The sequence below is a fragment of the Meriones unguiculatus genome, chromosome 7 (genome assembly GCF_030254825.1).
Source record: "Meriones unguiculatus strain TT.TT164.6M chromosome 7, Bangor_MerUng_6.1, whole genome shotgun sequence".
In the NCBI taxonomy this organism is placed as follows: Eukaryota; Metazoa; Chordata; class Mammalia; order Rodentia; family Muridae; genus Meriones; species Meriones unguiculatus.
In genome coordinates this window covers 92,159,510-92,173,031 of record NC_083355.1, presented here as the reverse complement: position 1 = coordinate 92,173,031, position 13,522 = coordinate 92,159,510, and the positions used below count along the sequence as shown (strand labels likewise).

Genomic DNA, 13,522 nt, shown 5'->3' with positions numbered 1-13,522 from the left:
TGGTCTTTCCATGGCTTTTCCAAGATCATAACAGTTATTGAAGTGGTTGGTCGTGATGTGCAGCAGTTAAGGATTGGCAAAGAATCTCAGGCTAACGAGGTCATCAAAAATAGTTTGAAATGCAAGAAATGAACAAGTAAAAATTTGGGTTCATTACAAACAAACTTACAGGTCAGTGAGAAGGCTTAGCTGGCAAACACTTGCAGAGCAAGCTGACAGCCTGAATTCAATCCCCATCATCCTCATCCACATAAAGATGGACAGAGAGAACTGATCCTCAAAAGCTGTCCTGTGATCTCCAGATGTGGGCCGTGGCACACAAAGTAATAAAATAATAATAATAATAAATAGTATCAGGCTGGAGGGATGGCTCAGAAGTTAAAAGCACTTGCTGCTCTTGCAGAAGATCCAGGTTTAATTCCCAGCACCAAAATGATAGCTCACAACTCTGTGTAACTCCAGTTCCATGGGTTCTGATGCTCTCTCCTGGCTACTGTGGGTACCAGGAACACACATGGTACACAGACATACATGCAGGCAAAATACCCATATACATAACTTTTTAAAATTAAATTATATTTTTAAAAAATTCATACCCAGACTTATTTGCTACATAGGGGCTACACCATTTGAAAATAATACTGGCTAATTCTTTTCAAAGACTGAGAAACCTTTCTGAAGGAGCCAAGAAATCCTCTTGACTTACAGCATTATATAGATTATATAGACATTATGCCACATTATATACATATCTGTATCAGTACCACACATATTAACGATAGGAGCACTGCCTTGTTGATCTGGATGTAAGAGGTAAGTCTTCTATTTCTTGTTTTGGAAAACTGCTAAAATGAGTCAAGTGGCTGGCTACCCCTTAGCTTACTGCCAGAATCCAAACTGTAGAAACAAACACTGAGCACACTACTTAGTTCTAGAGAACTCTTAGCATGGCTGTGCCTCAGCAAGCATCCTTTTAACTGAACCCAAAAGCCCTCCCTTCTTATTCTTGTCTCATTGTTCTTTCTTCCAATAGACTCCTATGAGAAGCAAGCGCCACAAAGCTCTGGTCGGAAGAAATTACTGTCTTCCACAATAATTCCTCCACTAGCAATCACAGTGTCAGAGGAACAGAGGAGACTCTTACGGTCAGTAACGTTGTGAAGACATGGTGCAGGCCATACAAAGCTTTACAAAGCTTTGTGAGGTTTCTGCATCCATTCCTTTTTTTTTCTTTCTTTCTTTTTAGAGAAGGAAACCGAGACAGGAGTGTTGCATGGCTTACCCAAGGACTTAACAGTTAGCAGGGGAGCAGGCTCCAAGCCTGTCTTCTGACCCCAAAAGCCATTCTTCCTGTTGTAGCATAGATCCTGAGTATAGGATAGAATTTCCCGGGTAATTTTTTCCAGCAGTTGGTTTAGAATACACTTCTCATTCTTGGAAGAGCCAAGTGTTTATGCTGCAGTGTTTCTGAAAGCAAAGTCAGGGTAGTAATTGCTTCCATTCTTCTTGTCTTGGTTCATTCTAGACTCTTCATTACCATAATCTTATTAGCAAGAAGCAAAACACTGGGATGCCAGGGTGGGGCCAGTCCTGGAGCAAGTCACAGGATAAGACACTCCCCTACTTCTGGGCAGCGTAAATTTTTGAAAATGAAAAGACTGTCAGTTCATTTCAGGTTTGGTATCCACCGCTGCCAATACAGCTTTTTTCCCTAGAGCATAATTTACTTACTTACTGCCACTAACACATCCCCAAGCAGGACTCCTCAGTTCTTGGGGCTGTTAATTACCTCCTCTTTTAACAGTAATTCAAAACATTTTCAGACCTTTTCTTTGAGCCAGACTCCTTTAAATGCAGGCAGAAAGTTAGTTCCTTAGTGAAGAATGAAACTTGAGAATAAGATTTAGAAGCAAATTGGTCCCTGCAATAGAAGAACAAAAGGAAAAAAAGGTAGTATACAGTAGTCCTTCCTTGTATGTGATGGATTTGTTCTAAAACCCCAGTAGATACCTGCAAACAGCAGTACTGATCCCTGTAAAACCCTTGTGTTCCCTGTAGACGATCCCCTTGTAGCACAGCTAACCGCATGTCCTACCTATAGCGTCTCCACATTGCGCCATGGTCGGTCTTTCATATTTTGTGCCTCCTTTGCATTGCTAATGTGTTTTGGGGACATTATGAACTAAAGTAAGGATTGCTTGAGCATAAAAACTGCAGTACTGGGCTGGAGGGATGGCGAGATGCTTAAGAGCCCTTGCTGCTTTTGCAGAGGACCCAGGTGTGGGCTCTAGCAACCACATGGAGTCTCACAGCCGACAGTAACTCGTTGCAGAGGATCCAGTGCCCTCTTCTGGACTCCACAGGTGCCATGCAAGCACGTGGCACACACACATGCAGGCTAATCATACACATCAGATATAAATATAATAGATAAATGCTTTCTTTAAAGCTGTCATCCTGGGTAGTCTGAAGATGAAGGGATCAGCAGGTGTGTAGCATGTACGGTGTGGGTGACCTGGACAAAGGGTGCTTCGGTGGGACAGCTTGACATGTTATCATACTTCTCAGCAGCATGCAGTTTAAAGTTTATGGCTGGGGATGTAGCTCAGTGGCAGACCATATGTTTAACATGTGCAGGGTCCCAGTTCATTCCCCAAAAGAAAGAAAGAAAAAAGGTTACTTCTGGCATTTTCCATTTATTTTTTTGGATCACAGTCAACCACAAGTAACTGAATTCTTAGAAAGTGTAACTGTGAGTGAGAATTACTGTAATTGAAAAGGAAATTTGATAATAAAACCCTAAACACATATAAACATAAGGAAAACAATATGACTTCCAAAGGTCATGGGAGTTTTTGAAAGCTATTGAGTGTTTGGAGAAGCACTGAAGTGAGTGAAGTCTTGATTTTACATCTGGGGCTGTCTCCTTAGGTCTTACCACAAACACTTAGAAGATCTGGGCCTTGAGTTGCTCTTTCCAGACGCCAGTGATGCTTTGATCCTTGTGGGAAAAGTGCCGCTCTGCTTTGTAGAAAGAGAAGCCAATGAACTTCGGAGAGGAAGATCTACTGTGACGAAGAGCATTGTGGAGGTGAGAGACGTCTTCCAGTGTTCGGGAAATGGCTGAGTGCCACTAACTTCAGTGTTTGGCTTTAGTCAGCACACGTTTGTGTTATGTTCAGTGTGCCAGGCGCTAGGAACTTTAGAGAGGACTCAGCTCACAGTAAGGAGGAAGGAGAGTTAGGTACAATAGAGTGGAGTGTGGAGAGTTGAGGTGTGTTTGGAAAGTGTGCCCCAAAGCTACTCAGGTGGCACCTGGCACAGGAGGCTGAGGAGTGAGGAAGCAGGGGAAGGCTAACTAGGGTTTCACAGTGAGGCTTGGGGGCGGGGGCTGGAGGGATGGCTTAGAAGTGAAGAGCACTTGCTGCTCTTGCAGAGACCTGGGTTCTGTTCCCAGCACCGAAGTGTTGGCCCACAACTATCAGTAACTCCAATTCCAGGGCCTCTAGTGCCCTTTTCTGTCCTTCACAGCCACCAGGCACACATGTGATGCACATACATACATTTAGGCAAAGCAGTCAGAGGCAGCTAGATGGCTCAGCAGGTAAAGGTGCCGTGGCCCCGTCTGACCTGAGTTCAATCCTCAGAACCTAGATGGTAGAATGAGAAAACTGACTCCCTCAGGTTATCCGCTGACCTCCAAGTACACACCATGGCATTGTATGTGCATGCATGAATGTACACATAGACATGCACATAAAAACAATGAAATAAAATAAAACACAAAAATTAGAAGATAGACAGTGGCTAAGCTAGGGTAGACGTGCAAGTCTGGGAAAGGCTGGAAGCAGGTGCGCAGTTAAGGCTAGTGTACTGGTTGAAGATTGACTAAGAAGTAGTGGGAATGGAGAGGAGCGACAGATTTGACAGCTGGATGCGAGGCAGACTCCAGAAGATCTGATGCAGAAACAGCACAAAACAATAAAGGAGGAAGATACATGACAGTGATCCCAAGAGTTGCAGCTTGAAGACAGGACGGTGATGCTGCTGAAGAGGTAGCAGTAAAGAGCGGCCTGCCTGCTGGGGTGGTGATTGCGACCTCAGCACAGATGGTACCTTCAGGTAGGGATGGCCAGGGGCCTGGCAGACTACAGCTCTTGCTGCCTAGAAAAGAAATCTAGACTGTACCTATCTGTTGGCAGTAATGGCATGCACACTTGGGTACTACTGGAAGGTGAAGAAGGACCAGGAGCCAGTGAGACTGACAAGGAAAATAAGCGTGAGAGGGGAAGAGCAGAAGGCAGAGCTTGTAGAACACACCGCTGAGGATGAGTGGAAGGCCAAGGAAGTGACACTGAAAAGTAGCCAGAAGATGAGCGACAATACTGAGGGAGGGAGACTCTAGGAAGGTAACGTCGTCTAAACTAAGTGAAGCTGCGAGCAAGAGGAAATAGTCACAGTGGCCGCAAGGAAAGCCTGAGCACTCGGAGTTACCGAAAGCTTGGTTGGTCTTCTGAGTCTTCCCACTGGGATGACAGGACTGACGCCTAATAACTCTCAACTCTGGCCAACCTGGTGTCATACATCTATAATTCTGGCACTCAGGAAGCTGAGGAAAGGGGATTACAAGCTTGAAGCTAGCCTGACCTACATAATTCTAGGCCAACTAGCCAATTATGGGTTGCGCAGGGCAGTCCTCTCTGTCTCTCTGTCTCTCTGTCTCTCTGGCTGTCTGTCTCAAACAAAACCTTCAAGGCTGCGGATGCAGGTCCATGGTAGGTCGAGTGCTTGCCTACCATGTACAAAGCCCTTGCCCTTCCACAACACTGAAGAAAAAGAGACCAAAGCCTCCGGCTGTCAGGAGGAGCTGGGTGGCTGGGTAGTGGCTGCAGGGCAGCAGTTTGGGTTTGCGTGCGCAGGACAGAGACTGCAGGACATTCTGTCCTAAGACAGAAGGACTTGAGGGCGTTTGCCGCGGAGGGTGCCAGGCCAGCCTTTATGGTACCTTTGCCTCCCCCTTCCAAGTTGGCAGTTGGTGAGAAGCCTCGGCTTCACTTTCCGCAGAGCTCTCTGCTGCCCACAGAGCTCATTTCTTCACAGACTTCTGCTCTGGATTTGGATTCGAATTGTGTTGAATCCAAAAGATAGGATCTGTGAGAATCTTACTGTAATTCAATACCTAAAGTTTTAACCAGAAAATTATAATAAAAACTCCTGAAGTGACTTCAAAAACAGCTCTTAAAGAGCTTACTTCAAAGCTTACGGTTTCAGGAAATTTGATTACGTTAAGTTCGGCTGGTAGGCAGATCCGTTGATTTTGGAAGAAGTTGGAGCAATTCAGTGTTGAGACAGGTAACTTCATGAATCCTAGCAATCAACAGTCATTGATACATTCTCCTTCTTTTCCTCAGACAGGGTTCTCTGTGTAACAGCCCTGGCCACCTGCTGGGATCAAAGGCCTGCACCACCATGCTTGGCATGACTGGGCCTTTTTAACATTATTAAACCATCTACACTAACTGAAATAAGAAATGAGCTGAAAATGAGACCCTTCTTGCTTTTTGCAGGCTTACAACTGTGATGTGCAGCCCACTCACCCATACAGCAGAGAGGAGTTAGGCTGGATTTGCACTGGGTCAGGTTTTAAGTGTTTACAGTGTAGTGTCTTGCACCTTGGTAATTATGTGCATTTATAAAGCTTTTCAGACTAGAGCATATGGAGAAGAGGAGAATGTTTGATTTCATTTTGAAGTTTCAAAAAGAATTATCCTTCTGTAATCTTATGAAGCTGATTTATAGCTATTACCAGAAGTAATAAATCCTGTATTTTGTTTAAAAAAATTATTAAATGTACCATGCCTTGAAACTGTTTTGTTGTTGTTGTTGTTTCGTTTTGTTTTGTTTTTTGCCTCCAGAAGCTAAACAAATTGACAATATTAAGTAGTATCAGCTTTAATTAAAATTTTTCATTCTAGCCAGTGGTACACGCCTTTAATCCCAGCACTGGGGAGACAGAGGCAGGCAGATTTGAGTTTGAGCCTAGCTTGGTCTATAGAGTGAGTTCCAGGAGAGCCAGAGCTACTCAGAGAAACCATGTCTCAAGATTAATTAATTTTAAAATTTTACTGTGGGTGTGTGGGTATCAGGCAACAAATCTTTCCTTCCACCCTAGGAATCCTGGGGTGCCTTTACCTGGTGAGCCATCCCACTGGCCCTAGGTTTTAATTTATTTTGTAAATAAAGGAGTGTAGACAGATTTGGGCAGGAAGATGACAAGTTCAAGACCAGGTTGGGCTTCATAGCAAGAGTGTATTGAAGGGGAAAAAAGTCTCTATAAGGCCAAAAATGCACAAGGGAGGAGAAGCTTCTGAGACGTGTTTTGGAAAATAAGCCTTTTAATTTGACAAGCATGGAGGCAAACACCTATACGCATAACATTAAAATAAAACTAAATCTTAAAAATGAGCTTACAAAGTAACATTTTTCTCTGGCATTTTCATACTTTCTTTAGGTTGATTGCCCCCTGACCTCCTTCCCATCTACCTGCTCTCCCTTCTCCCCGCTGTATCCTTTTTACTTTAATATTTCCTGTATTCTGTTGTCCTTTGTCCCCTTCCCCTCAAAGCTGCTCTGTCTCAGGAGCTTTTTGCTGGTTTGTAGCCTCTGCCCACCTAGATACACATCATTAACAAATGGAACCTGAGATCTGCACATGAGAGATGACATAGACCGCTTGTCTTTGTGAGCCTAGGTTACCTCGCTTGGTATGTTTCCTCCTTCTGATTGTCTGTTCATCTGTTACTGGCTATCTCGTCTGGTTCCACTCTCTTCCATGTGAAAGAACAGCAGTGGACATGGATGAGCAGCACCTCCATGGGAGGGTATGGAGTCCTTTGGGCACATGCCCACCAGTGGGACAGCTGGCTTATGCGGTAGTTGTATTTGAGCTTTTTGAGAAGACTTCACAAGGATTTTTGTAGCGGCTGCTGTAGTTCACATTCCCATCAACAACCGATGAGAGTTCCTTCTACAGCACATCCTTGCTAGGACTTGTCATTTGTTCTCTTTCTTCCTTTGTTTTGTTTTTTGTTTTTGTTTTGTTTTATTGGGTGTTTATTGGTTTTGGTTTTTTGGTTTTGGTTTTGGCTTTCCAGAGGCAAAGTTTCTTTGTGTAGTCCTGGATGTCCTGGAACTCTCTCTGTAGACCAGGCTGGTCTTAAACTTGGAGATTTACCTCTGCCTCCCAATTGCTGGGATTAAAGGCATGTACTACTACCATCTGGCTTTTTGTATTTAATTTACTTTTGTTTTTCAATTATTGTAATTCTGACTAGAGTGAGATGGAATCTCAAAGAAGGTTTAATTTTCATTGTCTGATGGCTAGGAACACTGAACACTTAAAAATATTTATTGACCATTTATATTTCTTTTGAGAATTGTCTGTTCAGTTCATTAGCCCAACTATTGATTGGCAGTTTTGTCTGTGTGTGTAAGTGTTTAATTTGTTGCTCTTAATTTATTCTAAATGTTAACCTCTTGTATTAGTGGCAAAGATTTTCCTCACCTGTAGGCTCTCTGTTCCCTCTGTTGATAGTTTCTTTTGCTGCGCATTTGCTTTTTGATTTCATGTCATCACATTTCTTAATTGTTGGGGTTATTTCCTGTGTCACTGAGGATGTTTTTAAATGCTAAAAGGGCAAGTACAACAGAACAGTAGATTCATGCCTATTTTCCTTTTGGCTTTATAGGAATTTATTCGAGAACAAGTGGAGGTAAGCTTTTCTCTTATTTGGGGATGTCATACTGAAGTGTCACACACAAAGGCTTCATTATCTCGTTTCCCTTTTATTAATAATGTAGCTGCTCCAGACCACAGGAGGCATCCAAGGGACATTGCCGCTGACTGTCCAGAAGGTATTGGCCTCCCAGGCTTGTCATGGTAAGAGCCTGCACATCAGCTAGATTCCTGGATGTGTATAGCACTGGCAATGGGAGTGATTGTGTAGGAGGCAAGATGTCCTTTTCTGCTCACCTTTTACAGAGTATAATTAGGTCAAGAAACTGAATCTACCTTAAGAATTACTTTTGAAAGTAGAACAGTAATGGAACTCAGGTGCAGACTGCCTAACAAAGCAGAATGGGCCCTACAGGAGGTTCTCAGAGTCAGGCCCTGAGTAAGCCTGGGGCTCCTCACGGCATGCAGAAGCAGCCTTGGCAGAGCCACAAAGGCCAGGAGTAAATTCCTCTCATGAGGAGCAGCCAAGAGTACCAAGAAATTAGGCTGGAAATAAAGACCAGACGCTTAGAAGGTTCCACAGAGAACGTTGGAGCTGGCAGGGAAAACGGGTCTAGTGAGGGGTCTTGGGTGGGGATGTGATGAGTGAAGGACATGGCATTGCGGGACTCCGATTAGGGAAGTGATGGCTTCAGAACCTCCTGCAATTGTTATCTGACCCACTGACTCCCCCGTTTTAGTCCTCCTTTCAGCCTTCTCACCTCGGCCTCTCCCAGCTTACTCTGCCCCTGCAAATCCAGTGTCCTTTGCCCCTCTACCCTGTTTTCCCACCTGCTGCATCTTCGGTGTCTTCAGAGTCTAACTGGATGTCTCCACTGCCTCTCTTCTTGCCAGAAGTGACGACCCCTCTACCTAGTCCTCACATCCCTTCTGGCTCCTGCTCAAGTAATCGTTCTCTTAGCACCCACAGGAATCCTTGTTAATTGTTTGGATTTGTTTTCAGGCATGGTCTTGGTTTGTACCCCAGGCTACTTAGATAGAATAAGCCGATCCCTAACATAGCAATCCTCCCTTTTCAGCCTCTGAATTGCTGGAGTTACAGATGTGTGCCACTATACCCAGCCAGGCCACTCTTTAGCATGTCATTTTTTTTTTTAAGATTTATTTATTTTATGTATGAGTGCACTATCTGCATGTACACCTGTATGCCAGAAGAGGTCATCAGATCACAGTATAGATTGTTGTGAGCCACCGTGTGGTTGCTGAGACTTGAACTCAGAACCTCTGAAAGAGCTCTTTCTCTAGCCCAGGCATGTCATCCTTTATCTGAAAGACATATTGCCATTTACTAATACTTTTGCTATAGAATTATTTTATGTATTTTTTAAATTTGTTTGAGATAAAGTTTCTTATAGCCCAAGTTGGTCCCTTAACTTAATAGCTGAAAATATTCTTAAACTCTCCTCCCGCCTCTGCCTCCAAAGTGCTAGGATCACAGACATCTTCTTTCATACCTGGCAAAGGCCATAGTCTACAAGGGACTCTGTGCTTTGGCCCTTCCTGCTGTTTGAATTTGAGCCCATGTCACACTCCATCGCGCTCTGTACATTTCCAGCCTCTCCTTTGGACTTGACCCTCCTGTGTTTGACACCCTTGCACTGGCCCTTCCTGAGCCTGAAATACCTTTCTGCTCTTTCTCCAATACTACAGTAAATTATGTTTCTTCCTCCTTTTCTTCCTCCTCCTCTTTCATTTCTTCATTTTTGGTTTTACAAATCAGGGTTTCTCTGTGTAGCCTTGGCTGTCCTGGGACTCACTCTGTAGACCTGGCTTGCCTCAAACTCAGAGAGATCAACCTGCCTCTGCCTCCCAAGTGCTAGAATTAGAGGCATGCACCACCACCACCACCAGCACCCAGCAGATTGTGTCTTCTTAACCCAGTGTCTCAGCTGAAGTATTTTACCAAGAGAGCATTCCTTGGCATTCTAAACTGGTTGGCCATGTGTTGTAGATGCTTAGCCTCTTCTATAGCACTGATAAGTTAAATTACATTGTACTGACGTGTTTTACATTATCTTACCTGTTAGAGCACCATGAGGGTGGAGACATCTGTTCATTCACTGTCAGAAAAGGCACCTAACGCAAAGCATACATACATTAATATTCATTGAATTAGATACTGAATTGGTCTTAAAATATGTTCTAATGTGTGAAGATTTAAATTAGGAAGACTTTATGGAGATCAAGAAAAAGGGGAAATTTAATAGACACTATAAGAAAATAGTTTGCTTTTGAACCTAATAGACAGAAGAAAACTGAAACTTCACACACTCCTAAGTAAGCAAAAATACTGCCCTTTGAGAAAAAATCCCCAAAACAAGATTCTAAGAGGTTAAGAATGCCTCCCTGAGAGAGCATGGGGACAAACTCCGAGACAAGAGGGCAGTCCTGAAGCCTTGGTTTACTCCGTGACCTCAGGTGCCAGGTTCAGGCAGTATGAAGGCCAGGCTAAAGGAGTCTAAGAAATATGTTACTCTGGCCAGGTACTCAGCCCTGACCCATGGTTAGCACGAGTTTTCACCGTGCACACTATAACCTTCTGGTGTCTCTTCCATTTAGGGGCCATTAAGTTTAATGATTGCCTGAGCCTCGAGGAGAGCTATCGCCTTATCGAAGCTCTGTCCTTGTGCCAGCTGCCATTCCAGTGTGCTCATGGGAGACCTTCAATGCTGCCCTTAGCTGACCTGGACCACTTGGAGCAGGAAAAACAGGTTACAGTAATGACCCTGGTCTAGTTTGCTTCCTGTTGCTGTGATCAACCAAAACACACCTGGGGGAGGGAAGGGTTTATTTGGCTTATACATCACAATTATACTGTAGGAACTCAAGCAGGATTGGAACCTGGAAGCAGGAACTGAAGCAGAGACCCAGGAGGAGTGCTGCCTGCTCTGTGTGGCAGAATGAGCCTGCTTTCTAATAGTACCCAGGACCACCTGACCAGGAGGGGCACCACTCACAAGGGGCTGGAACCTCCCACACCAATTCTTAGTCAGGCAAATAAATGCTCCCCAGACTTGCCTACAGGCCAGCCTGGTGGAAGCATTTTCTCAAATGAGGTTTCCTCTTTTCCCCGGGGATTCTAGCTTATGTAAGCTTACTGAAACCCAACCAGCATCAACCTATAGAACCAGGAAGGAGTAAAAGTTTATCTTTTTTCTTTTCCAGGTTCTGCTCTCTAATTGCAATTCATCTTTATCCTCCCCATAAAAGGAGAGTTTTGAAAAGCATGCACTGGAAGTTTTATTTAAGACCATACACTTGGTCTTTCAGTTCTTATTTGAAATGGAGCTTAGACTAAAGTGTCACATTGTCTCTGTCATGGCCTCCTGGTTTGTAAGCTTAACATATGTACATCTATCTTGAACATCAGTTGCCTCCCAGCTCCAAGTTTGATTATTCCTGGAGGTAGAAATGCTTCAAACTCACAGTTGTCAGAACAGAGCTGAAGCGTCCAGTATCTTACAAGTGTGTGCAGGGAGGCTGAGCCAGCCCTCTCAGAGGATCTCCGTGTTTCATCATCAGGCATGGAGCTAGACCTTGCAGATCTCTGCCATGCTGGTACTCCAGTCTGTGATGGGAGCAGCATGTGAACGCTGCTGTGGGCAATGCGGTAGATGCAGGGGACACTGCCTATGCTTGTTAAAATCTGATTTTCTTTCATGCATATGGCTGTTCTGCCTGCATGTATGTTTGGGCACCTTGTGTGTGCGTGGTGCCCGTGGAAGCCAGAAGAGAGTGTTAGGTCCACTAAAACTGGAGTTTTACAGGTGATTGTGAACCACCATATGGGTGCTGGGAATTCAGCCTAGGGGCTCTGGAAGAGCAGTCCATATTCTTAACCTCCGAGCCATCTCTGCAGCATCCTGTAATGATCTTAAATGGAGCAGGAGTGATTCTGTGTTGCTGCTTTCCAGAAGCCTTTCTTTTGCTTCTGTTTCTTGCTGTAAAGTCTTTGCTTGCATTGACGTTTCATGTTCCCTGATTTATCCAGTTGATTTTACTCCACTAAAACTTTTCTTTTAAAGGATTAGAAAGATGGCTTACAGGTTAAAAGCACTGGCTGCCCTTCCAGGGGATCCAGGTTTGATTCCCAGCATCCACATGGATGCTCACATGTCAGCAACTCCAGTTTCAGGAGACTTAACCTCTTCTGCCAGGATTCTGCAGGCACAAGGCGTGCACATACATGTTACACAGACACACATGCAGGCAAAGCAGCTCCACTGCCCCTCCACAACAACCCATGTCTATAAAAGTCCCCATTACTGAGGAGATAAAAATCTAGACTTACAGTTCAGGTCTGAGGAGAAATCTAAACACATTTGGAGAGTCATACTTCGAAGTACTTTGAAAAAGTGTTAAGTATAGTTATTCTCTTTCTTTTCATAGGTTAAACCCAATCTCGCTAAACTTCGAAAAATGGCCCGTGCGTGGCATCTCTTTGGAAAAGCAGAAGGCTGTGATAGAAGCAGAACCTGCAGCAGTCCATGCCCCCTTGTGAGTCACCATGAGAAGAAAACTGCCGATCTCTAAGGAGCCAAGAGGACTGGTGTGCCTCCGACAGACAGCATGAGCAACCTGGGGTGGTACGGCTGTGAGCAGGCGGGTCGGCCGGCCGGCCCTGAGCGGGTCTGGCACGTCAGTCTCCCGGAGCGGATGGTCCTTCTAGTTGAGCAGGCAGATGCACTCAAGCCTAAGGACAGTTCATTCCTTTGCACCCATGGACACAGGAGTTTGCCATATAAGGCTTATCGTTTGTAAACTGATTTAGTGATAAAATGTATGATTTTGTAATTGGTAGGTTGGTTAATTTGAGGGTGTGGCTGCTGTTTTTGAGCAGTATTTCCCCAGCCTCTCAATTTACTTTATGTGAGAGGATGCTAAACCGGAAGGGCTGATCTGCTGTCCTCAAGGTCCCCGGGCCCAGCCTTCTCCTCTACCATTCAGTTCTACTTTATATTTGTCTTCTTCGCTTCACTCCTGCTTCTTTACATTTTATGTTACAGATTGATGGTGTTTCTTTGCTCTCTATAAAAATGTTGCCTGATGTCTTCCAGCAAGACTTTAGTTATTTTGGGGATTAAAAATTATTTATAGCTGGGTGTGGTGACTTATACCTGAAACCCCAGTACATGTGAGGCTGAGGCAAGATGGGTGGCAGGTCACCGCTAGCCTAGGCTGTAGTGACCCTGTCTCAAAATAAATAAGAAACTATTGGCAAAGAGAAGCATAAAGTTAGAATAGAGAGAACTTGATTTTTTTTTTTTTTTTTTTTTAATTCTCTGTGTAGCCCTGGCTGTCCTGGAACTTGCTCTGTAGAGCAGGCTGGCCTCAACCCCGAGATCCACCTGCCTCTGCTTCCCAAGGGCTGGGATTAAAGGCATGTGCTACTACTTCCTCATGAGAAAATTTGCCACCTTACCCTGGTTTTTTGATTGTCTTACTGCTTTTTAAAACCAGAAGTGAATGTTCATATCCTGAATCAGTAAAACATTAAAAAATACTGGGTTTGTTTTTTTAAAATGAATTTTATACTTTCTAAAATGAAAGTAATTTTATATCAAAGTGCAGCATTTATTTAATCCTAACCAAGTGTGCATCTTCTTTTCACAGAAGACAAAGGTTCTTTGGTCCTTTTTCATCGTGTGCTGGTTTTATTACATTGTGCCTAATGGCCATAGACTTTCACTTGGGACCAGGACTGATCTTTCTGAAAATGCTTGTTAT

The 13,522-nt window shown here is 44.0% G+C and overlaps 1 protein-coding gene across 1 annotated transcript in view; it reads left to right on the top strand.

Annotated features, from left to right (window-relative positions):
• The window catches only part of Mlh3 (mutL homolog 3), a 35,024-nt gene extending 21,726 nt beyond the window's left edge, over positions 1-13,298 (top strand). Inside the window, 7 exon segments of the mRNA XM_021634152.2 lie at positions 1,034-1,145; positions 2,932-3,091; positions 7,749-7,772; positions 7,861-7,939; positions 10,355-10,506; positions 12,185-12,257; positions 12,260-13,298. Coding sequence (XP_021489827.1) covers positions 1,034-1,145; positions 2,932-3,091; positions 7,749-7,772; positions 7,861-7,939; positions 10,355-10,506; positions 12,185-12,257; positions 12,260-12,306 — 647 coding nt within the window. The 3' untranslated portion in view covers positions 12,307-13,298.
• Positions 13,299-13,522: the final 224 nt, after the last annotated feature.